This window comes from Elephantulus edwardii, unplaced genomic scaffold, assembly GCF_000299155.1.
Source record: "Elephantulus edwardii isolate Elephantulus edwardi_28Jun2011 unplaced genomic scaffold, EleEdw1.0 scaffold00151, whole genome shotgun sequence".
In the NCBI taxonomy this organism is placed as follows: Eukaryota; Metazoa; Chordata; class Mammalia; order Macroscelidea; family Macroscelididae; genus Elephantulus; species Elephantulus edwardii.
This window is the reverse complement of record NW_006399901.1, coordinates 6,000,129-6,024,845: the sequence shown is the minus strand read 5'-3', so window position 1 is coordinate 6,024,845 and position 24,717 is coordinate 6,000,129. Positions and strand designations below refer to the sequence as shown.

The 24,717-nt window shown below is 45.2% G+C and overlaps 1 protein-coding gene across 1 annotated transcript in view; it reads left to right on the top strand.

Annotated features, from left to right (window-relative positions):
- The first annotated feature begins 1,034 nt into the window (after window positions 1–1,034).
- KCTD10 (potassium channel tetramerization domain containing 10) overlaps window positions 1,035–24,717 on the top strand; it is a 36,314-nt gene continuing 12,631 nt past the window's right edge. The window contains exons 1-2 of the mRNA XM_006894833.1: window positions 1,035–1,065; window positions 8,278–8,491. Coding sequence (XP_006894895.1) covers window positions 1,063–1,065; window positions 8,278–8,491 — 217 coding nt within the window. The 5' untranslated portion in view covers window positions 1,035–1,062. The remainder of the gene's footprint in view (window positions 1,066–8,277; window positions 8,492–24,717) is intronic.

Here is a 24,717-nt window from a genome sequence, read left to right as displayed (position 1 = left end):
AAGACTCAGAGACTCTTTAACTCACAGGAAGGCAAAGAGAAGTTATGAAGGCAAGGATACCTGTAGGTATGACCAAGTCCAGGATTTTCTTAATCGGTATCATTAACACCAACACCACAACAGCTGTCTTTACTGATTGTGCTAAACCCCGCACTAAAGCGTATTATACAGCAACCCTCCGTGTATTATTTGCTTTTACAGGGGCAGACAGTGAGGCTCAGAGGAGTGAGAGAATCCTCTAGGATCATAGAATTCGAACACTTGTTTGAGAGACTTCTGAGGCCCACGATCCTTCCTGGACACCAACCACCATAATAACAAGCCATGCTCGAAAGAAATTTATAAGCAAAAGTCCTCTGATAAACAACAATCGCAAATGAGTTGAAAATAGGTAGAAAGAGCTGAACAGCGGCCTCACTGAAGAGTGGAAACTATGCTCCAAGCCCTGCCCCTCTGCTCTGGGAAGGAGAGGATATGGACCTGGGGCCACTTATCAAGGTCCCCCGCCTCACCTCCTAGAACACTCGCGATTTTGATCCCGTTCTCCACCCGCCGGTCGTAAAGTTTACCCACTCGGGGGCCCCGCAATTGGGATCGGAGTCACCGGAGAAGCCGCCTCAGCCTGATTCCCCCGAGTCCTGCCAGGCCCGGGGCAGAGGCCGAAGCCCGACCGCCATCTTGCCCCGGGGTGTTTGTGCTCAGCGCTCCGGCAGGAAACAAGTACCCAGTTCCTGGATACTAGCGTTCCGCACAGCCTCTGCACCGGGGAAGGAAACTCTCCCCGCACCTCATCCTCGTCTCTGGCAACTGATAACTTGACCCAACGGGACTGGACCAATGCCTGATACAGCTGAGAGGCTGAAGTCACTCGGGCAAGGGAGGTGGAAATGAAAGTGAAGGCTGCGCGCACAAGCCCACAACGGACGCTTTAAGAGAGTGCCCTCAGGGGGGGCGGAAGAGGCCTGCGTATAGCGGAAGGGCCCGCCCCGGCCCCGCCTCGAGCGAGCTGGGTATTTTCTGCCTCACTCAGTCCAGGTCTGGAGACGCGCCCTTCGACTTTTCATGGTGAGGAGACCGTGTCCCCCTGTGGGGGGCTGTGGGCGACCGAGGGAGCTAGGCAGCGGCTGGGTAACGGCAGAAGGGACCCAGAGGACGGGGCACCATGCTGTAAGGGGAGAGACTGTGGGGGGACTCAAAGGGGGGCGAGGATCGGAGTGGGGGAAGGGCTTTGGCTGGCGGACGGGCTGCGGTCGCTGGCTGTTAGGGATTTGGGAATGGACATTTGGGTTTGGGGAGTGTGTGTGTGGTTGAGAGAGGGGGTGGGGGTTCCCCAGAACCTTGTATCCTCGTGGAAAATTGGTAACTGAAGAGAACAAAGAGATGTCACTGGAGAGAGACATGGGGGGGGGGAGTTGGAAGTGAATTTGGGGTTGGTGGTGTAAAATGGACAGGCTTCCAGGGGGTGAGGTGGGATTCCTTGGAGTTTTTAAGTATCTGGCAGAGCGGAGGGAAGAGCTCGAGAGAGTTGGCAAAGGGGGGTGCGTTCAGTGCTTGGAATCTCGGGGAACGACGCCAGGGCCTGAGGTCAGGATTTCTTCACCGTGGAGTTAAGCATCTCAGCTGGCGCTTGCATATCTATCTAAGTCACTTCCTTTCAGGCCCCACAGTGGCCACACCTAAGGAACTAGGGATGTCTCCTGTGCTTTGGGACAGTTTGGCTTTCCTGGGGATTCTTCAGGGATCTGCCTCTTGAATATTTATTTGTATGAGCCCGTACTCTTTTTGTTTGGGGAAGTGCAGTCTTTAGGGGAGGGAGCAGGGGGCAGAAAATGAGTTCAAAGAACATGCTTGTAGATAAATGAAACACTGGTGTCAGACTTTGGGCTGCTCTGATTTGGGGAAAATAAGGGCCAGAGTCCTTGTAGCATAGTGCACCATCACCTGAGGAAGCCCATGAAAACCCTATGCAGGTCTACTCGGGAACTCAGTTCCTTCACATAGCTTCTCCGTGAGTTGAAATCAACTTGATAGCAACTGTTTGTTTCGATTTGAGAGGAAGGAAGGGGCCCACCCTAGTGGTTCTTGAAATGTGGTCTCCAGACCAACAGCATCAAGTTGCTTTGGGAACTTGTTAAAAATGCCCCATTTGGGGGCCTCACTTCAGATTACTGTGCCTGACATTGTGGCGATGAGGCTGATGATCTGTTTTGTTTTATTGAGCTGGCCAGAGCATGAGAATAAGGATTTCTTCATTTTGGTGGAGTGGAGGAAGAGCTGTGAGGTTGGGGTCAGAGAGCCTTTGTGATTTTGTTTCTTAGTTTCTTTACTTGAGAAATGGGAATGATAACATCTTTCTTAGATTCTTACGAAAAGCAGGTCCACAGTTTGTGTACTATACATCAGGAGAGAGTACCAGTCAGCAGAATGCTTGGGAAAAGCAGTATTTTAAAAAGCTATAAGCATGTTTGAGTGTAAAATAATACTGTAGTTGTTACTAGTTGGATTGAGGTTTTCAGCTGAAATGAAACAGCAGACTTTTTCAAGTTGTAAAAATGTCTCCAGTTTGGGGTAGTATTAAAATTACTTCCAGGCAGTATTTCTTTTTTTTTAATTTATTTTTTTATTTTATGTGTGTGTGTGTGTGTGTGTGTACCGTCAAATCAGATCTGACTGGTACAGGAGGCGATTGTTCCTCCTTCTCCAGCAGAGCATCTGGTGGATTTGAACTGTGCACCTCTGGGATTGCAGTACACCTTCTTGCTACACCTTCTTGCCACTAGTCCACCAGAGCTCGCCCAGGCAGTATTTCTTAATCCCTCTTATTCTAAAAATTCCCTGCCCTGATACTTTCACTGTGCATCTATGGTGAGTCGAGCGCAAAAGAAATAGCTACCTTCTTGGTTCAGTGGTCCAGCCTCGCCCTGGATGCATGTTTACCTGAAGTGCCTTTCAAGCATTAAATGCTGGTTCATTCCACTCCTGTTTTGATTAACTTGGTCTTAGGTGAAACCCAAACATCAGTATTTCTAAAATTCTCAGTGATTTTAAACACTACAAAATTTGAAAAACTACTTTAATATGTCTTAAAACTGCTGTAAAGGGCTGTGTGGCAGATACTTTTAACATTCATTCTCTGAGAGAGGTTAGAGAGATTAAAGCTCTAAAACTCCCATTTTGAAAGTTAATGGAATTTAAGACTTGTTTAATCACTTGTCTGAAGCACTCAGGAAGTGATGGGATTGAGTTTACCAGACTGGATAGAATCTTCCCTTCTCCCTAGAAGTCAGTTCTACAGGGAGTAGTGTAGCAAACATCTAGGAATCAGGGACTTGAACTCTTCCTACACACCCCACCTCTTGAAGCCTTCCTTGATCTGTCTACCCATACCCATTTGTAACTGGCAAGGACAACTTTCAGGTCCAGCATTTCCCATCTTCAGCTGAGTCTTATTTTTCAAGCATGGAAGCAGTTGCTTCCTGCCTGTAACTCAAGCTGTGAAGTAGGGGCTCAGCTTTTGTTTCAGTGCTTTGTGGTTTGTTTCTCTGTGTGGTTCAGGAACTCATTTGCCTGATAACAGCAAGAGATTGGGGGAACTTTTCCAAAACCATAGGATTGATTATAGCCTTAGTGAGGGTTACAGGCCCTCTGAGAACAGCGAGTTGAAATCTCGAGTGCACATTCAGCATTATTTGGTGAGTTTATAAAAATTTTGTTGTCTGGTCTGTGTTCCCCCCCACCCCCTTATTACGTCAGTGTGTGCTTGGGTAGGACTCAGGTGTCGGATTTGTAACGCTCCAGAGGTGATTGCTGTGTGCAGCCAAGTGGAAAGCCACTGTTAAGAATCCACAACAGTATATTCAGGAAAACTAGGGAAAGAGAGATGCCTTGCCTTATCCATCTAGCTGGAATAAAATTATTCCCTGAGTGAGTAGAATGGGTAACTAATATCTCATAGATCACTTATTTCATCTTATTTGTAACCTGTTCTCTTTGTTGGCCACCCATCCCCAAACTTATTAGTGATGAAATAAAATATTTGAAACAAATTTAAAAACAAGATCTTCTGAGGAATGGCTGGGAGAAATTTGCTATAAAAGGTTTATTGTTTACTGATTGGTATCCTTAGTTTACTGTTACTCAGACTCATATCCAGGAGGCTGGGCTCTATGAGGAGAAATGTGGGGTCAAGATTGATGGAAAATCTATCAACAATCTGTGTTACGCAGATGACACAACCCTGCTTGCTGAAACTGAGGAGGACCTGAAGCACCTGCTGCAGAGGGTCAAGGACTGCAGCCTCCAATATGGATTGAGGCTCAATGTCAAGAAGACAAAGATTCTCACCACTGGGCCAATTGGCAGCATCAGGATGGATGGTGAAGAGATTGAGATTGTTCACAGCTTTAGTTTGCTTGGCTCCACAGTCAACACTGTTGACACCAGTAGCCAGGAAATTAAAAGGCGTATTGCCATGGGAAGGTCTGCTGTTAGGGACCACTCCAAAGTACTAAAGAGCAATGGTGTCTCTCTGGAGGCTAAGGTGCGTCTGATAAAGGCCGTGGTCTTTGCGGTCAGAGAGTTGGACAGTGACCAAGGAGGATAGAAGGAGAATTGGTGCCTTTGAGCTGTGGTGCTGGAGAAGAGTATTGAGGATACAATGGACTGCTAGGAAAACAAACAGATTTGTCCTGGAAAGGGTTAAACCAGGTGGCTCCTTGGAGGCAAGAATTTTGAGGTTCCATCTAACATACTTTGGACGTGTTGTAAGGAGAGACCGGCCCTTGGAGAAGGACATCATGCTTGGGAGGGTGGAGGGACACCGCAGGAGGGGATGGCCCTCTATGAGGTGGATTGATTCAGTGACTAGGGTAATCGGGATGGATGTGTCAGAGACAGTGCGATTGGCACAGGACAGAGCAGAGTTCAGGGCTGTTGTACATAGGGTCACTGTGAGTCGCAAGCGACTCGCCAGCACATAACAACAGCAGACTCACAGAACACAGCCAGAATCTTCTCTCCTGAGGCTTCTAGAATTTAAGCTGGCTGACTTTGGGGTGAGGTAGAGCGCTCGAGGATAGTTCAGAGCTTGCTTTACCTGCTGCAGAGTCTTCAGCTTGATCAGAGTCCTTTCTGCCTTTATCTCTTGGTGGTTCAGTCTGATGTCAGTAGAGCTGGAAATTATCTGACGGAAAATAAGAAGAGATATGCGAGACTTTAGGAGACTCTTCCAGGAAAAGAGAAATGAGAGACTTTGGGAGCATTCTCACAATATCAGAATGACCAGTCATGTTTTGGGGTTTGCTCTGAGCCCCAGAGGCTCTGCTGAGGGCTGTCTGTGGTATCATTTGATAGACCAGCTGGACTCAGAAAGATGACTCACAAGGCGCCCACGTCTAGTAAGTGCCAGGGTGGGGCTTAAACCCAAGCTGTAACCGCACAGGGAGTCTCTTGTCTTTTTTTCAGAGGGCTTTGTAGTCCTTTTTGAAGAAGCAGGGGCTCTCAGCACCTTTGTATCATAGCTTTAAATGATCTGGATTGAGCATTGATTTAAACTAGACCACCCCTTTATATGAACTAGGAGAAGAAAAACAAGTGTGACTCACCATATTGGTGACATTCCCTTTGTTATGTTGCCCTGGAATTGAACTCACATTGTCTCCACAGTATGTCTGATTGTGCTCTTGTTGTATGGACTGCTTTTTATATATTTGTCTATTGAGTTTTATTGCTTAGTAGTGTTACTCAAGTCTTTCAGGTCTTTATTGATCTTTCTAGGTCTGCTACCAAAAGTGGTGTGCACTATTGTTATTGTGTGCTGTTGAGAAGGAACCAACTTAAAGCTGATCCTCTAGTGGAGTTTTTTAGAGGCTGTAAATATGCATCAGAGAGCTGGATAATGACTAGGGAGGGTAGAAGAAGAATTGATGCCTTTGAGTTGTGGTGCTGGAAAAGAGTTTTGAACATACCATAGATTGCCAAGAACACAAATAGGGCTGCTTTGGAGAGGGTGAAACCAAGTTTCTCCTTGGAGGCTAGGATTTTGAAGCTCCATCTCACATACTTTCAGTACGTGGCCAAGAGGGACCAATCCTTGGAGAAGGACATCATACTCAAAGGGATGGAGGGACAATGCAGGAGAGGAAGACCCCAGATGAGATGGATTGATATAGTAACTAGGACAATGGGGGCAGTTGTGTCAGAGTCATTGAGACTGGCTCAGGACAGGGCAGGCTTCAGAACTGTTGTACAGGGGGTCACTATGAGTTGCAGGTGACTTGACTGCACATAAGAATAACAAATTACATGGGAGGATATTGCCCACCTTTCTCCCTTGTAGCAGCTGGTGGATTCAGACCACATGCTTTGGTTTGACAGAGCAGTTCCTTACCCACTAGGCCACCAGAGCTCTCCCCACTGTTATCATAGACCTATTTATTTCTCACTTTAATTCCATCAGTGTTTGATATATCTTTTGGAACTCAGCTTGAAAATATTTCTTGGAAAAACACTTTTCTTTCCAGGAGACTTTCTGTCTATTTCACTGTGTTGTATCCTGACACAAGTTGCTCAGCAGGGGATTTCTTCAGCCACCAGCATTTTGGGAAGAAATTGAGTGTATTGCCTATGAACTCATTCAGGAAGACTATATTAAGGCTAAAGCTGTTCCGTGATAAAGGAGGAGGAGTCCTCTTCGTAGCCACGAAGGGAAATGTTTGCGTTTAGGAGCATTATTTTTGTCTATGTACAGAATTGACTGCTAGCTGACAGTGGTTTGGACCCCTCAGCTGCCCCTTGGGAGTTGTTGCTGTTGTATATCGTCGAGTCACCTTTGACTCATAGAGACCCTCTGTACAGCAACTCTGAAGCCTGCCCTGTCCTGAGCCAGTCTCACTGATTCCAACCCCCATGTCCCTCGTTACTGTATCACTCCATCTCATCCTGGGTCTTCCTCTCCTGCGCTGTACCTCCACCTTTCCGAGAATGCTATCCTTCACCAACGACTCCTGGCCATGTGCAGAAAGTATATGAGACAGAGCTTCAAAATCCTAGCCTCCAAGGAGAAACTTTATTTTCATTTCTTCAAGAGTGCATGTGGTAATATGTGTCCAGAAAGGTTTCCAGCCTTGCAAATCCCAAGGGGTAGTTCTCAGGGTTGCTTGCAAGTTGGAATGGGCCCAGAACCAGTGGGTTTAGGTACGGATACCCTTGATTACCAGTTGGTCTTGGGTTTGCCCTGCTCCGTCACAATCGGTGGTGATGTTCTGTGAACACACCAAGACCTAGGTCCTAGCCGTTGGAGACTGCTTTTCTCTTTCCTAGTGCTACGCCCCAGAATCCATAAAGATTCATCTCACTCTTATTCAGCTTCTGCAGGTGAATAGTGTTGCCTATCCACTCAAACACTGTTTTTATGTGTCAGGTCTAATCCCTTTTCCTAAGTCCCGATTAAATCATACACACTGTCTTTGTCCTTATGCAGGCTGGCAGCACTGTTTGGTTAGGGGATTCTCACAGGCTCTCGGTGTCTGGGGCCACACTCCCATATGTAACAGTTGTTGTTGTTATGTGCCATTGAGTCACCTTTATGTAGCAGAGGAAGTCTCAGATTTTGCAAGAACTGGCTTCCAAGCATTTCTAAGTGTGTTGTTTCCCCCTCACACACACTTTCCTCCATAGAACATGTTAGGCATTGTCATTGGGTTCCCATATGGTTTCATAAAGTTTTGCTTCATCTGTGATTCAGCTGCTAGGTGACAGTGTCAACTTCCAGATCTTTAGTGGTGCGGGGCTAGGAGTTCTTTTATGGTGGATTGAGCAGGAAAGAATTCCTTGAAACCTATGTTTTAATGGTAAGCACAAGCCCATGGAGTCAGAAGGAAAAACCAGTTATGAGACTGTCTAATGGAGGCTAGATCATGACCATAGTACAGGATGGGGCAGGGTTCCGATCTGTTGTTCATAAAGTTTCTGGGAGTTTACGTGGACATGACAGCATCTCTAACAACAAGGAAGGTAGGGGGAAACTTCCAGGGAGCTACCAACATACTGACTCCCATGCAAATTATTACTCTCTTCTTCCAATATAACCTTCTCTAAGTTTAAGAAACACCAAAACGAGATTTTTCTTGTCCTTGTCAATTTGAGGAATAACTTCCAAGTTTTAAATGCAGATTCTGTGTGGACCAAGCAAAATGTATCCACAAGCTAGATTCAGCCCATGGGTGGAAAGAAGTAACCCAGGCCCAATGTCACGGCCTTGTCTGCTGTCCCCCACAGGAAGAGATGTCAGGAGAAAGTGTGGTGAGCTCAGCAGTGCCTGCGGCGGCAACTCGCACCACTTCGTTCAAGGGCACAAGCCCCAGCTCCAAGTACGTGAAGCTGAATGTGGGAGGGGCCCTCTACTACACCACCATGCAGACGCTGACCAAGCAGGACACCATGCTGAAGGCCATGTTCAGCGGGCGCATGGAGGTGCTCACCGACAGTGAAGGTAAGCCCTCCCACTCTAGGCACCTGCCTCTGGTCATACATCCACCTTCACAGGACATGCATTGAGTGAGCAGTTGTCCATATGTGCATGAGATTCCAGTTGTGTTTAGTGTAGAGTCCAGAGAATGTGGAACAGAGAGACTGGCCAGGATTTAGGTGGTGGATGGTCAAGGGGCTTCACTGGGGACGTACTGTTTAAGCTGTTGTGTGAGGAAAAGGGGCAGTCACCAGACTGTTTTGGTGATCTTCTACTGCGCTGTTGGTTTGCTGTGTGGCTTTGATGGAGTCCCTTCTCCACTCCAAGCCTCAACTTCCTTAGCTGTAAAATGAAAGTTGGACTAGTTGGCCATCTTGGCCATGTCTTTCTGTTAGGCTTCTTTGACTTGAGATGAAATGCAAGCCTGACAGTCCCTTAGCAATTTTTCTGCACCTTCATCCTCCTGGGATGGAGTCCTGATGAAGCTTTGAGTCCCAGTTCCCCTTTTGATCTTTCATTCTCCTCATTTGGTTATGTAATTTAGGGATAAAGATACTATGTAGTATTCACTGCATGCATTTCAGTGCTTTGTGTGTATGTAAGTAAAGGCAGGTTAGTGAAAGGCAAGTTCTTTGACATAGTCTTGCTATAAGTACTTCTGACCCATAACAATCAAAGAACACTTAACAAAGGTCCGTCCTTTCCTGGATGGGTTTATGAGGTCACATAAGGTTTAAAAAGGATCTGTCCTTTGTTCTCTGCCTGGGTAGCTTGACTATACTTGGCCTATTTGAGAGACTTAGCCTTCTGTGCTAATGGTTCTGCCTTTCCCATAATTTATGCCGGTAACTTTGGTGGCCTAGTGGTAAGAACTTGTGCTGCAGTCCTGAATGCATGCAGTTCGAATCCGCCAGCCGTTGTGCAGGAGAAGGATGGGCAGTCTCCTCCCATTTGATTAACTGCCTCTGAAAACCCACTAGAGGCTCGGCTATGTGTCCGTTCCACCTCAACAGTACACAACAACAACAGGCAGGTTTGGGGGCTCTGAGCCTGGTGTAAATGCACTCTGGTGGTATAGTGCATTACAAAAGGTCAGTGGTTCAAATCCAACAACTGCTCCTTAAGAGAAGGCTGGGTAGTCTCCTCCTATAAAGATTACAGCGTTGGAAGCCTGAAAGAGGATCAGCATAGAGTCAATGGCAGCGAGTTTGATTTGGAGTCTGGATAGTACAGTGATAAATGCTTGGCTGCTAACCTAAAGGTTGGCACTTCAGACCCACCAGCCACTCCAGAGACGGAAGATGTGACAGTCTACTTCCATTAAGATTGTTGTTATGTGCCATCAAGTTGCCTGTGACCCATAGTGACCCCAGGTACAACAGCTCTGAAGCCTGCCCTGTCCTGAGCCAGTCTCTCTAATTCCAGCGCACCAACTCTCATTGCCTCAGTTTCTTCTTACAACTGTTCCTCCTCCTTTGTGTTTCCAAATTTGAGGGCTCAGCCTCAGTTGCGATTATCTGTTAGTCTGTGCTTAAGTGTGCTCTCCTGTACATGCCTGTTATATTTCAGAAGTAGATGGCCAAATTGTTCCTAGTCTGTATTAATTTGGATGCTTAGTTGTGGAACAACAGTATCTAACAGACATTGTTCTGAGCAGATGAAAGACACTTTCCTTATAATAACCAATATATTAAAAAAATATGGAACACTTCATTAATTTGTGTGTCCTCCTTACACAGGGACCATGCATATCTTCTCTGTATCATTTCAGTTTTAGTGTATGTGCTGCCGAAGCGAGCATGCCTTAGCAACCCACTGTCCAGTAGGGTTACAAGCTTTACCAGTACTAGAGTTTTCAGAACCTGGTGGGGCATAGTTCTCTGATCCTGACAGGGCTTGAAGTTCACTATACCTTCTCATCTTGTTGTTAGGGTGTTACCCTCTGTGTCCTGGGAGAATGCGAGTCTGCAGGACTTGAGAGTCTAGCTTCCCTTAATTTCCTGAGATGTTGAGATACATTGAGGTTGGAGCCCCAGAGCTGTTTTCTTAGCCTCACCCGGAGCCCAGGGAGCATTTTATGAGTGGGAGGGTCTTTATTTCCGTGTCACACCCAGCCCAGCAGTCTGTGGAAATGAGACAATGGCATCCCTGCTGCTGCAGGAAATAGACCTTATCTGAAAACTCAGATTGTTGAGGCTTTTCTTTCCCCCTGACCAGCCTCTGGCAGGGCTTTGGAAAAGCAGCCAAGTAGCTTTGAAAGCTTAGTGGGTGGCTCTACTCCTCCCTCACCCTATTCCTGACTCTCTGGAGAAAGCAGAGCACTTTCTGGCTTTCTAGACCTAGGTTGCTTTTCATGTCCCTGGAGCAGCCTCCTAGCTATTGCTATCACTACTGGAAAGGTATGGCATTTTATAGGCAGTGTTTTTTCTAATTCTCCTTATAACGCTTTGATAGGCAGATACTGTTTCATTTGATAAGAGAGGTCTGGTGGCCTGGTTGTTGTTAAGTGCCATCGTAGATGATTCATAGTGACGCTATGCACGAAAGACCTGAGAACTGTTTATGTTTCTGGAGGCAAGCCATTTCAGAAGTGGATGCCACTCCTGCTGCCAAGCTTGTTTTAGTTGGGAGGTTCCACCCAACACTGTCCACCTTGGGTAACCATTATCGCATTTGGCATATCAGTGTCACAGTGTTTAGCATCACAGCAACCACGAGTTACCTCTGTACAGCACTGCAGAACCAGTACTATACCACATAGAAGAATGTTTTACAAAAAACAGCAACAATTTAAACCAGGTCTGAGTGCCGCAGATTAAAATCACCCACTTTGGGCTTGGTAGCATAACTTTCTGTCCACTAGGGGTGGCCTAATGTTATTGTTGTTGTTACTGTGTGCCGTCGAGTTGCTTGCGACTCATAGTGATCCTGTGTACAACAGCCCTAAACTCTACTCTTTCCTGTGCCAATTGCACTGTCTCTGACTCTTCCCATCCTGTTACCCCAGTCACTGAATCAATCCACCTCATAGAGGTCCTTCTCCTGGCCAATTGGCAGCATCAGGATGGATGGTGAAGAGATTGAGATTGTTCACAGCTTTAGTTTGCTTGGCTCCACAGTCAACAGTCTTGGCACCAGCAGCCAGGAAATTAAAAGGCGCATTGCCATGGGAAAGTTTGCTGTTAGGGACCTCTCCAAAGTGCTGAAGAGCAGTGGTGTCTCTCTGGAGACTAAGGTGCGTCTGATACAGGCCTTGGTCTTCCCAATCACTTGTTATGCATCAGAGAGTTGGACAATGACCAAGGAGGATAGAAGTAGAATTGATGCCTTTGAGCTGTGGTCCTGGAGAAGAGTATTGAGAATACCATGGACTGCTAGGAAAACAAACAGATTTGTCCTGGAAAGGGTTAAACTGGGTGGCTCCTTGGAGGCAAGGGTTCTGAGGCTCCATCTAACATACTTTGGACATGTTGTGAGGAGAGACCGGCCCTTGGAGAAGGACATCATGCTTGGGAGGGTGGAGGGACAGCACAGGAGGGGAAGGGGTGGCCTAATAGTAAGGAATTAAAATATTGCCATCCCCAAAACACACAGTTTGAATCCGCTCGCTTTGCTTTGCAGGAGAAATATGACAATCTTACTTTTTCATTTGATAGGAAAACCCATCTCAAGGGAAAGGGATTTTTCAAAAGGTTACAGAGCTAGAACTCTCTTTCCATGGGGTTGATGGGCTGGTTGAAGATGGAATCCATTGAGGAGAAAAGCCCGTTCTTCAGTCACCCAGATGCCAGAACAAAAGTGGCACTGTGAAAACCTCCATAACATCTGTAGGATTCCCTCAATGTCAGGTGTACTTGGATTTGACCGTTCTAAGTAGGGAAGCTTTAAAGATTATGACGAAAGCTTACTTATTTGATAGTGTATAGTTGTAGTTCAGCGTGATTGCCAGATAGAAGCTGGATTCATCTGATACCAAAGTCTGAAACTTCTGAATGCTGCAGGTCTTGAAGATACAGCATGAAAGTAGAAGATTTCATCATATTAAAGACAGAAGTTGAATTGGCTAACCAGAAACTGTCTTAGAGAAGCAGTCAACTTGCAAGCAGACATGTGAGGTGGCGAAAGAAAGAGCAAACTACTTTTTTTCTGCCTTTACTCTTAGATTCTCTGCTAGATTATCTCTGAAGCAGAATACGTTTCTTGTCCCTAATGCCTGGCCAGAATTGATATTAACCAAGGCATCGTCTCTAGGGTTGGAGCTGAACTTTGTGACTCAGCAGGTCTGTAAGGTGAACAATAACAACAGGGCAGTATGCACTCTTACAGCAGTCAAAGGCAGCATTTTCCCTGAGGTAAGTCAATGCTAGGAAAGAGGAAAGACTGGAAGCGGAAAGGAAATTGGGAACATTACTCTATACTGAGAACTGTAATCATTGTCACACACACACACACACAAAGTGTGTGAATGGTTGAACAGAAAAACATCTTGGGATAAAATAGCTGTAGGAGGAACTCGATCTCTTTCCACTTTAGAGCCTTCTTGTTCGAGACCTCCAAACCATGAGGGCCAGGTGGAGGGAAAAGCGAATGTGCAGGCTGAAGCTTAAAAGAAGAAAGATGAGGCAGAGGTCCAAGTAAACGTGAGCATGTGCACCCACAGATGCCACAGCAGCAGGAGTAGAGTGCCACAGGGTGGGCACCCTGATACGAATTGGACTGCATGCTCCTGTTTAAAACTTCTGACTCAAGGGATCTAGAACGTCCATCACCATTCGATCACCATGAACATCTCTGAGAGGCCCACTTTCCTCCTCTGAAACGAGGCCTTTTTGATCTGTTGCTCTGGACCTATGATATTCTGGACTAACTCTGCATAGTTGTAGTTGGATGTCACGTGCACAATAAATCATCTCTTCTGCTGTCTTAGCCGAAGAATTAAAAAAAAAAAAATCCCCAAAACTTGCACTATAAACTTCCAGCCAAATCACAATAAAAAGTTAAAAATGAAAGAGTATTTGAAGTGGAGGAGAGGAGTGGAGATACTGAGGCGCTAGGAAAGGTGTTGTGGCTGGTGCTGTCACTGCTTGATGTGCCCTGTCCTGTTACTCAAGCGTGCTGGCTCCAGGTTCCACTGCCAGCTTCATGCTGAAACCTTTCTGGAACTGGGTGAGGTTCTGGGCTGACTGATGGAGATGTCTTTAGGCAGCTCCTCAGCCAGGCAGAGCAACCCCTACAGCCCTTTGGGAGGGGACACACTGCAGGTGGACCTACGGCCTAAAATGCTGACCACTGTTTTAAACCTGTGGGTTCTACAGATTGGGGTGGATTTACACGATTTGACAGTTCACCCCAGTCCTTAGGGAGGAAGCCCTTCAGCTGCTGTGAAATTTGCTGACAAAAAGCCTGTTGCCATGGAGTCAACTCATGATCTCCTGTGTTAGAGTAAGCCTGAGCTCCGTGGGGTTTTCTTTCTGCAGCATCCAGCCGGGCCTTTATTCTGCTGTTCTTTACCAGCCACTCACCTTTCAAGGACTAGTTGAGCTCAAACTATTTGGGCCTCCAGGAGTCCTCCTGATTTGCTACAAACAGGCAGAAATGTCAAGTGCAGCTCAGCTAGGCAGGTGAATCCAGCAGAACAATCTGATAGTTACAAAGCACACAGGCTTTGAAGGTCCAGAAAGTGTGTCTGTCATGTTGTTAGAACTCTGGTGGCCCATAGTAGTCTGGAGGGAGTTTGGATGCTGATCCAAAGGCAGCTCCTCTCTGGTGCTCTGAATGCAGCAGCATCTCTGAGTAAATAGCATCTATGCTATTTACTGCCTCAGAAACCTGCTGGAGGACCAGCAGTAAGTTGGTTTCAACTTGATGGCAGTGAATTGAGAGGATATTTGAGAAAGTGACTGCCTTTTAGGGACTGAACTGAGGTCATGAGTGGACCAGATCACGCTGTGCCATTCTGCCTCTGGGGTTTGTCCCATGGCTATCCTGGCATCACATAGACTTGGGCCTGGATCCTGGTTTTGTGCTGTGTGAGCAGTCACTACTGACACCTATGGAGGTGATGCTTCATGCCAGGCGGTCTGCTGATTTTTAAGTCATTTGTCACTTACCAGTAGTGGGACAAATGACTTTTCTCTTGGACTGTTTTCTCCTCTCTAAATTGTGGATAATACTGCCTTACAGAGTCATCACAGGTAGGAAGCGAGAACTGTAGAAAGCCCTGGATGCAGGGCTGGGTACTTTGAAAGAGCTTGGTGAATGGTTACTAATTAAAAATGTGGCTGGGAGTCTGTAGAGAAACTTGTCCTAGTGGGACATTGGGAGGACTGGCCCCTAGACATGAATGAGCTGGGGTACATGTTACTCAGATGGGTGGTTTTCCAAGAGAATAAGGCACTGCAGTGAGCAGCCTCTTCCATACACTCTTCTGCATTGTCTTAGCAAATGCTGCTGTACCAGAAATACTGTGTGAGTGGCTTTACGGAATAGAAATGTGTCTTCTCAGTTTGTTGTTGTTGTTGATTGCCTTGGAGTCAAGCACAACTTATATAACAACCCCATGAACAAAAGGCCCAAAGCCTGTCAACAGCCATTGACATTTATTGTAGTTCATAGAGTTTCCAGAGGCATGTTTAGGAAGTGGATGCCACTCCTGCTTCCAAACTTTTCATAGTTTGTTATTGTTATGTGACATTGACTTGCCTACGATGTATGCAGCAGCTCTGAACCCTTCCCTGTCCTGAGCCAGTCTCACTCTGACACACCAACCCCCATTGCCATAGTTACCGTATCTATCCATCTCATCCGGGGTCTTCCTCTCCTGCACTGTCCTTCCACCCTTCTGAGTGTGATTTCCTTCTCCAAGGATCGGTCCCTTCTGGCCACATACCCAAAGTATGTGAGATGGAGCTTCAAAATCTTAGCCTCCAAGGAGAAACTTATTTTCACCCTTTCTAAGACAGACCTATTTGTTTTCTTCGCAGTCCATAGTATGGATTCTTCTCCAGCACCACAGTTGGAAGGGATTTATTCTTCTGACATCCTTACTCATTGTCCAACTCTCTGAAGCATAACGAGTAATTGAGAAGACCATGGCCTGGATTAGGTGCACCTTTGTATCTAGACTGACATTGTTGCTCTTCAGCACTCTGGAAAGGTCCTTGACAGCAGATTTTTCCAATGCAATTCATCTTTTAATTTCCTGGCTGCTGGTGTTAACAATGTTGATTGTGTATCCAAGCAAGCTATAATTGCTAACAGCCTCAATCTCTTCTCCATCCATCATGGTGATGCCAGTTGGCCTAGTGGTGAGAATCTTTGTCTTGATGTTGAGCTTCAGTCCATATTGAAGACTACAGTCCTTGACCTTTAGCAGCAGGTGCTTTAGGTCTTCTTCAGTTTTCAGCAAGCAAGGTTGTGTCAGCTGCATATTGTAGGTTGTTAATGAGTCTTTCTCCAATCTTGATGCCACACTCCTCATAAAGCTCTGCTTCCCAAATGATCTTTTCTGCATACAGATTTAAAAGGAATGGGAACAGGATGCATCCTTAACACACTCCTTTCCTGATTTTGAACTGTGCAGTGTTTCCTTGCTCTGTTCTGAGGACTGCTTTTTGCAAGCATAGGTTTTGTGTAAGTATGATCAAGTGTTCTGAGATTCCGATTTCCTCAAGGTTAGCCACAACTTATTGTGATCCGCAGAGTCAAATGCCTTTGCATAGTCAATGAAGCAGACATTCTTCTGGTACACTCTGCATTCTGCCAAGATCCATCTGACATTGGCAATAGTGTTCCTACTGCCATGACCTCTTCTAAACCCAGCTTGTATTTCTGGCACTTCTCTGTCATAGTACTGTTCAAGTCTTTTCTGGATAATCTTCAGCAGGATTTTGCTAGTGTGTGATACTAGTGATACTGTTGGATAATTTCCACACTCTGTCAGGTCACCTTTTTTTGGAAATGGGAATAAATATGGATCTCTTCCAGTCAGTTGGCCAAGTAGTTGTCTTTCAGACTTCTTAGCACAACTTGGTGAGTACCTACAGGGCAGCATCTATTTGCTGAAATACGTCAATAGGTATTCCATCAATTCCTGGGGCTTTATTTTAGCCAAGTCCTTCAGAGCAGCCTGCACTTCCTCCTTCATCACCACTGTCTCTTGCTTATATGTTGTTTCTTGAAATTCTGTGTCAGTCAATTCTTTTTGGTACAATGACTGTATAATCTTTCAATCTGCTTTTAATGCTTCCTGAATCATTCAGTATTCTGCCCATAGCATCCTTAAGCGTTGTTAACGTGTGGCTTGAATTTATTCTTTAGTAAGTTCAGCTTAAGAAATGCTGAGCGAGTTTGGTCCTTTTGATTTTCCAACTCCAGCTCCTTGCACATTTTATGATAATATTTTACCTTGTCCAGATTCAGGGTGCCAGCTGTAGAGGACGGTTTATCTCCGTAGCCCCTGGAGGACAATCCTTATCTTTTCTTGAGCGTCCTCACCATCCCAGTTCTTTAGGAATTGCCTTTTTGTGCCTGCATAGCTTGGAACATTCCCTACATTGCTAGTGACCATATTAACATAAACCCTATTTCCCAGATGGGAGTACATCCATGTTGTTGGGTACTTACCGGTGTATAGCTGACCCTACAGCATGTTTTTAGAACCAGTAATTGCATCAGAAGAGATCGTCCATCCCTCTCCCTGCAGATTGGTGATGGATTCAAACAGCTTGCCTTTGAGATCGCAGAGCACTTTCTTATCACTCGGTCACCACAGCTCCCTGTGGATTACATATGTAGGTAACAAACCCATTGCTGTGGAATCAGTTCTGGCTCACAGCTGCTTTATAGGGTTTTCAAGACTGTATCCTTTATGGAGAACTCTGGTAAGGTGCAGAACTGCCAGCCCAAAGGCAGGAGGTTCGAATCCGCCAACTGCTCAACAGCAGTATTTCAGCTTTCTCATGCTGAGTGGCAGAACACTGGCTGCAGACACGAGGATCAGCACACAGACCTTTCAGTAGGTAGGTGAGCTCGTCGCCACTGCGCCAGCAGGACTTCCACAGGTACCTTGTTCAGTGCCATCAAGCCAGCTCTGGCTTATAAAGATCCTGTATACAGTGGAACAAAACGCTGCCAGTCCTGCGCCATCTTCACAGTCATGCTGTGCAGGACCCTGTTGCTGCAGCCACTGTGCTCAACCATCGCGTTGAGGGTCTTTCTGTCTTTCTCCAGGGACTAGTGCCTCCTGATAACACGCCCAGACTGTGTGAGATGAAGCCTAGCCTTTCTTCTAAAGAACGTTCTGAGTGCACTTCTTCACAGACAGATTACTTGTTCTTTTGGCATTCCTCGTTTACACAGGTTAAGTCCAGCACCCATTTTGGAGGCACACAATTAAATACCTAACACCCCGAAGGTTCCGTTCTTAGGTTGCTGGAATTTTTGCTAGAGCCCTTGTCCCCATCATCGTGAAGCGCCTTGCCTAGTCAGCACACGGAGCACTTGCCTGCTGTTGTCTGCTCCATCCCTATTGGTTGGCACAGCACTTCCCCCTCAGAAGGCTCTAACCCCTGAAGTGTAAAGAGCACAGTCCTTAATCTTAATAGCCTCTTCTCCCTAGGAAACCAGCAGGTAGTTTAAGTCAGTTTAATATATCAAGGGCTTCCCTGTGACTTACAAATTTATAACACACATTTAAAAATCATGAAATTCCTTGAGTTTCTCAATTGTAAATCATACCACAAACTGCTGTGTGCCATGCAACTAAGGAATTACCTTTATTTCCTTCTCTATTTGGGTCTTTCTCGGCAGTAGCCAGTAGTCTTTTAAGTGTTGGTCAGTGGTTCTTCCCAAGGGCTCCTTCAATATTTAAATACTGATGCCTGGCCCCTGTGGCAGAAAATATGATGTAATTGGCAAGAGCAATGGCATGGGTCTTCTTTTTTAAAATGAAAATCTCTCAGATTTCTAGGTGGCAATCTTTACAGAAGCAGGTAACTAGCTCTTTTTCACAGAGCTCCTGTTGTTAGGTGCCATCAAGTTTCCTGGGACTTACAGCAACAGATCTGAACCTTGCGCTATCCTGCGCCATCCTCACGGACTCTGATAGGCTCCAGCCCATTGTTACAGTCACTATGTCAGTCAGTTAACAGCTGTCTACTTAACCATTGCCCCCCCCCCCCAGCTCTCATTGTGTGCATGGTGGGGCTCTTGTCTTTAAATACCATTAAGTTGTTTCAAATTCATTCGCAACCCCACATGCAGCAGAATGGAACTGTGCTTGGTCCTGCAGTGTTTGAACCCATAGTTAGAGTCGAGTATGAATCATAGTGACCCTGTGAACAGCAGATCTGAGCCCCTTCCTATCTTGTGCCATTCTCATTGTCTCTGACACACTCAAGCCCATTGCTACAGTCACTGTGCCAGCTCATCTTGTTGAGTCTTCTCTCTTGTCTTTCCAAACATGATGTCCCTTTCTAAGGAACAGCACCTCCTAACAACATGCCATCTCATTTCGCCAATACCTAGTATGTCAATATTTATGCGTTCCATTTCTTTCTTAACAATGTCCAATTTTCCTACATTCATGCTTCTCACATTCCAAGTTCCAATCACTAGTGTCTCCTTACAGCTGTTTCTCTTTCTCCGTGTTTCCATTTCTAAGATCTCAGTTTCAATTGCCATGTCTGTTAGTCCAAATGATAATCTAAGTGTGCTTTATTGTACATAGGGTTTTTGAAGGCCTGTAATTTCAGAAGTGGATGGCCAATCCTTCTTCCTAGTCTGTCTCAATTTTTAAATATATATAATAGTATCTGACAGACAAGCATTCTACAGAAAAGAGTAGTTGAAAGACATTTACCAGTTAGAAACACCAATATTCAATGTTGCTGCCCACCCTGCTACATGTTTGGTTGGCTTTGGGATTGGGGGTGTGGGGGTTGTTGTGTTGTTGTTGTTGTTTTTAAATGCACCCTTTCCCTACTCCACCACCAACCCTTCCTACTTTTGCATACAACATTCAACACCCGTCTCCCATTGACCAGCCCCTGATGTGATGTCCTAAGTTTCAAGCAGTCAGGATTTCTCTGATTCTGACCATATCATGCTGCTGTCAGTCTCTTATGATGTGGTCAGTATGACTTCAATTTAAAGTTCTTAAGTACAGCTGTCATGTTCAAGCCACGGGTGGCAATACTTAAGGATAGTTTGGGTAGAATGTTGAATGATCCAGGAAGTATAAAAAGGGGATGGAAGGAGTACACAGAATCACTGTATCAGAAGGAATTGGCTGACACAGAGGAATTTCATGAAATAACATATGAACAAGAACCTATGGTGATGAAGGAGGAAGTTCAAGTTGCTATGAAGGAATTGGCAAAAAAAACAAGGTTCCAGGAGTTGACAGCATACCAATTGACTTTTTTCAACAAATAGATGCTGCCCTGGATGTGCTCACCAAGTTGTGCCAGGAAATCTGGAGGACAGCTAGCTGGCCAGCTGACTGGAAGAGATCGAAATTTGTCCCCATTCCAAAGAAAGGTGACCCAACAGAGTGTGGAAATTTTCGAACAATATCATTGATATCACATGCAAGCAATATTCTACTGAAAATTACTCAAAAACATTTGGAACAATATGTCAGCAGAGGACTGCCAAATGTGCAGGCTGGATTTAGAAGAGATTTAGAAGAGGTCGTGGTACTAGGGATATTATAGCTAATGTAAGATGGATCTTGGCAGAAAGCAGAGAATACCAGAAGAATGTCTATCTGTGCTTCGTTGACTATGCAAAGGCTTTTGACTGTGTGGATCACAACAAGCTATGGCTGACTCTGAAAAGAATGAGAATCCCAGAACATTTGATTGTGCTAATGCGAGACCTATACTTGGACCAAGAGGCAGTCGTAAGAACAGAGCAGGGAGACACTGGATGGTTCAAAATCAAGAAAGGGGTCCGTCAGGGATGTATTTTGTCTCCATACCTTTTCACTCTGTATGCAGAACAGATCATCTGAGACGCTGGGCTGTATAAGAAGGAATGTGGCATCAGGATTGGTGGAAGAATTGTCAACAACCTGCGTTATGCAGATGACACAACCCTGCTCGCTGAAACTGAGGAGGACCTGAAGCGCATGCTGCAGAAGGTCAAAGACTGCAGTCTTCAATATGGATTGAAGCTCAATATCAAGAAAACAAAAATTCTCACCACTGGGCCAATTGGCAGCATCAGTATGGATGGTGAAGAGATTGAGATAGTTAACTAGTTTCGTTTTCTTGGTTCCACAGTCAACACTCTTGGTAACAGCAGCCAGGAAATCAGGAGACGAATTGCATTGGGAAAGTCAGCTGTGAGGGACCTCTCAAGAGTACTGAAGAGCAATGACGTCAGGCTGGAGACTAAGGTGCGTCTGATCCAGGCTATAGTCTTTGCAGTTAAGTGCTATGCATCGGAGAGTTGGACAGTGAATAGGGATGATAGAAAGAAAATTGATGCCTTTGAGTTGTGGTGCTGGAGAAGAGTGTTGAATATACCATGGACTGCTAGGAGAACAAACAGGTTTGTCCTGGAGCGGGTGAAGTCAGAATGTTCCCTGGAGTCAAGGATTCCGAAGCTTTGTCTGACATACTTTGGGCATGTTGCAAGGAGGGACTGGTCCTTGGAGAGGGACATCACGTTTGGGAGAGTGGAGGCACGGCGCAGGAGAGGAAGGCCCTCGATGAGATGGATCGATTCTGAGTGGAGTGGTGGGAATGAATGTGTTTGGTACAGCGAGGTTGGCACAGGATACAATGGTGTTTAGGTCTCTTGTACATAGGGTCGCTGTGAGTCGCAAATGACTCGATGGCACATTACAACAACAAAAGCATGCCAGGGAGCTCTGGTGGCCTAACTTTGCTGCAATCCCGAAGGCACACAGTTCAAATTCACCATCTGCTTCATGGAAGAAAGATAGGCAGTCTTCTCCCATGTCATTAAAACCTCTGAAAATCTGTCAGGGGACAGCTTTGGGTTGGCTCTGACTTGGTGGTATACAACAACTACTTATCCAAAATATGTCCAAAAGGAAACTTTGTCATCCTTCAGGGGACACTCTGGCTGCACTTTGTCCAGGACATAACTGTTCTTATGACAGTCCATGGATATTCTGTACATAAAAGCTTCTTAGCTTTTATTTGCTTTTCTACTGGAGAGGCATTTGAGCTGACAGTTTCAAAAGGGTAGATTCCTGCTTTGAAAGCAGCTAAAATATTTTAACATCAGTATGTTAATTGAAACGTCATGGACACTGCGCCTGGCTACTTTGACCTTATTTGTCCAAAGTATGATTCCTCTGCCTCAAGCATTTCCTCATGGCATTCTTGATCCACAGCCCAGTGTCACAGTCTGCCTTTTCGTTTATGGAAAGTCTGTCCCTGGAATAATTGATTTAAGGAGCCCTCGCATGTTCTGAGCAGCTGAATGTTCCATGCATCAGAGACAGGATGTGCGTGTTTTCTTCTCGAAACAGCCAAGTTGAGATGCTTTCCCCTTTTCTCAAAGATGAGTTTTGGTCTCAATTTTGGTAAAAGGAGCTTCCCCACAAGTTCCTTTCTTACCCCGTAGTTTAGTCCTGCTTAACCCATTTGGGAATATAACTGACTCTTCAAGTCTCTGTTTTTATCAGTGGAAAATAGAGAGGATAGAGCCTCCTCAAATTCTTGGGAAGATAAGCCAGCTTGTCAGCTCTTTGGAAGAAAAGTACTTGCCCTAGGTTCATTAAGAAACCCAGTTCAGCCTGCAGATGTGTTTTATTTGCTGTGTGGTAGCCTTCTATATGGATTGAAGTTGAGCATCGAGAACGAGATTGAGATTGTTAGCAGCCTTAGTTTGCTTGGCTCCACAGTCAACACTCTTGGTACCAACAGCCAGGAAATACAAAGATGAATTGCATTAAGAAAGTCTGCTGTCAGGGACATCTCCAGAGTACTGAAGAGCAGTGATGTCTCTCTGGAGACTAAGGTGCACCTGATACAAGCCATGGTTTTCGCAATTACTTGCTGTGCACCAGAAAGCTGGACAATGACTACGGATGATAAAAGGCAAATTGATGCCTTTGAGCTGTGTTGCTGGAGGTGTGTCCCCATCTCTGTCTTTTCCCTTGGCCGACAACATACCATGGACTGCCAAGTGAACAAACAGGTCTGTCCTAAAGAGCTTGGAAGTAGGCTGGTCCTTGGAGAGAGAGATCATGCTTGGAAGGATAGAAGGACAGCACAGGAGAAGAAGACCCTCGATAAGATGGATTGATTCAGTGACTGAGGTAATGGAGGTAGGTGTGTCAGAGATAGCAAGGTTAGCATAGGATAGAGCAGGGTTCAGGGCTTTTGTACATAGGTTGCTGAGTCTCAAGTGACTCGATGGCACATAACAACAAGGTTAACCACAGTTTTTTAGATTGGTTTGTTGATGTTGGGTGCCTTTGAATTGTTCTTGGATCTTCACGATTGTACATACAACAGAAAGGAATGCTGATGCCTTCTTCACTGTCCCCACATACTGCTGTGCTTAAACCCATTATGGAAGCCGCTGTGACCATTTTGTTGGGGGACTCCTGCTTTGTCACTGACCCCCTTTTACCAAGAACATTGTCTTTTTTCCAGGGACTCATTCCTCCTGATAACATGCCCAGGGTACATGAGACAAAGTCCTACCCTCTTCATCTTCAAAGAACTTTTGTCTGAACTTCCTCCAAAACAAAATTGTTCTTTTGGCTCCCCACAGGGTATAGACTAGATTGCCACATAAGATTTTTATTTTTTCTGTTTACCACTTGGAAAATTGGAAGCTAGACAGTGCTATAGAGTCCCTGGGAGACAGAATTGACTTGGCAGCGTTACTGTTAACTATTTTAAATCTGTACTGGAGCCACACTCTTTTGTGGCCCCATTGATGGAGCCAAAGAGCCTGGCCCTGTGGGACAGCCACACGCTCCTTTTCATGATCAGCTCTCTCCTCAGCCCAGCACCCTTGCGTTCATTTATGTATATGACTTGCTGCTGGCCCCTGTAGACTCCTGGGTTTGCTTGAAAGCAGCCTCTGATGGATATTTCCCCCTTTCTTTTCATAAGTATGTCCTTTATGGTGACAATAACATAGTAGAACATGTAGCAATTTCAACATGTACAATCTAGTGACATTGGACACTGGTGACATTTTTCACAATGCATCCTCATTCTCACTGTCTCAACCCAGATTATTTTACCACCATTAATTTAGACTCACTGCCCCCTTATACTTCTCATCTATATTTTAGAGTTACTATTTCCACTCTCCACCCCAAATACTTGATTATTTTAATTGTGGTTTTAATGGAACTTATGGAAAGGATGCGTTTTTGTTCATTATACATTTCCCCCCCCCCTCTCCCATTTCTCTTTGTAATGTATATCTTGTTCCAGATGGTTGTCATAAATATAATGTCTAATCATCCATTCCTATCCGATAGTATTTCCCTTCTATGCCATTGTAGTGCTTATTCATCTATTTTCCAGCTTGCTCTAGTCCCCCCACCCTTTGTTCATCCTCTTGGTCTTATGCACTGTTTGTCCTTTTGTGACTGAGATATTTGACTCAGGGTAATGTCTTCAGACTCATCCATGTTGTGTTGTGTATTTACAAATTCATATTTTTCTGTGATGGATAATATTCCATTGTGATATATCAGTTTTTCTGTCCTTGTTGACAGGCACTTGAGCTGCTTCCATCTCTTCACTGTTGTAAACATGGGTGTGCATACATCTGTGTCACAGCTCTAATTTCTTTAGCGTATATTCCTGGCAGTGGGAGAGCTGGGTCAAATGATGTTTCTATTTCCAGCTTTCTGAGAAAATAACCACATTGCCTTCCATCACCAGAAGTGAATGAGAGTTCTGGTCTATCCACATCCTCACCAGCATTTGTTGTTTGTTGTCCTGAGGAATTTTGCTGTTATTGCTGGGGAGAGATGACCTCTCATTGTTGTTTTTAATTGCATCTCTATAAGAGCTAAGAAGTTTAGATTTTGAACATTTCATCATGTGTTTATTGGCCACCTATCTGACTTTCTTTGGTGAAATGTCTGTTCTTATCTTCTGCCCATTCTGTGATTAGACTTTGTTTTTTTCCTTGTTGAAGCGCTATAATATTCTATAAATTTTAGATATGAATCCTTTATCAGCTATGTCATTGCCAAGTTTTTTTTCCCCAGTCTGTGGGCTTCCTGTTGGAGA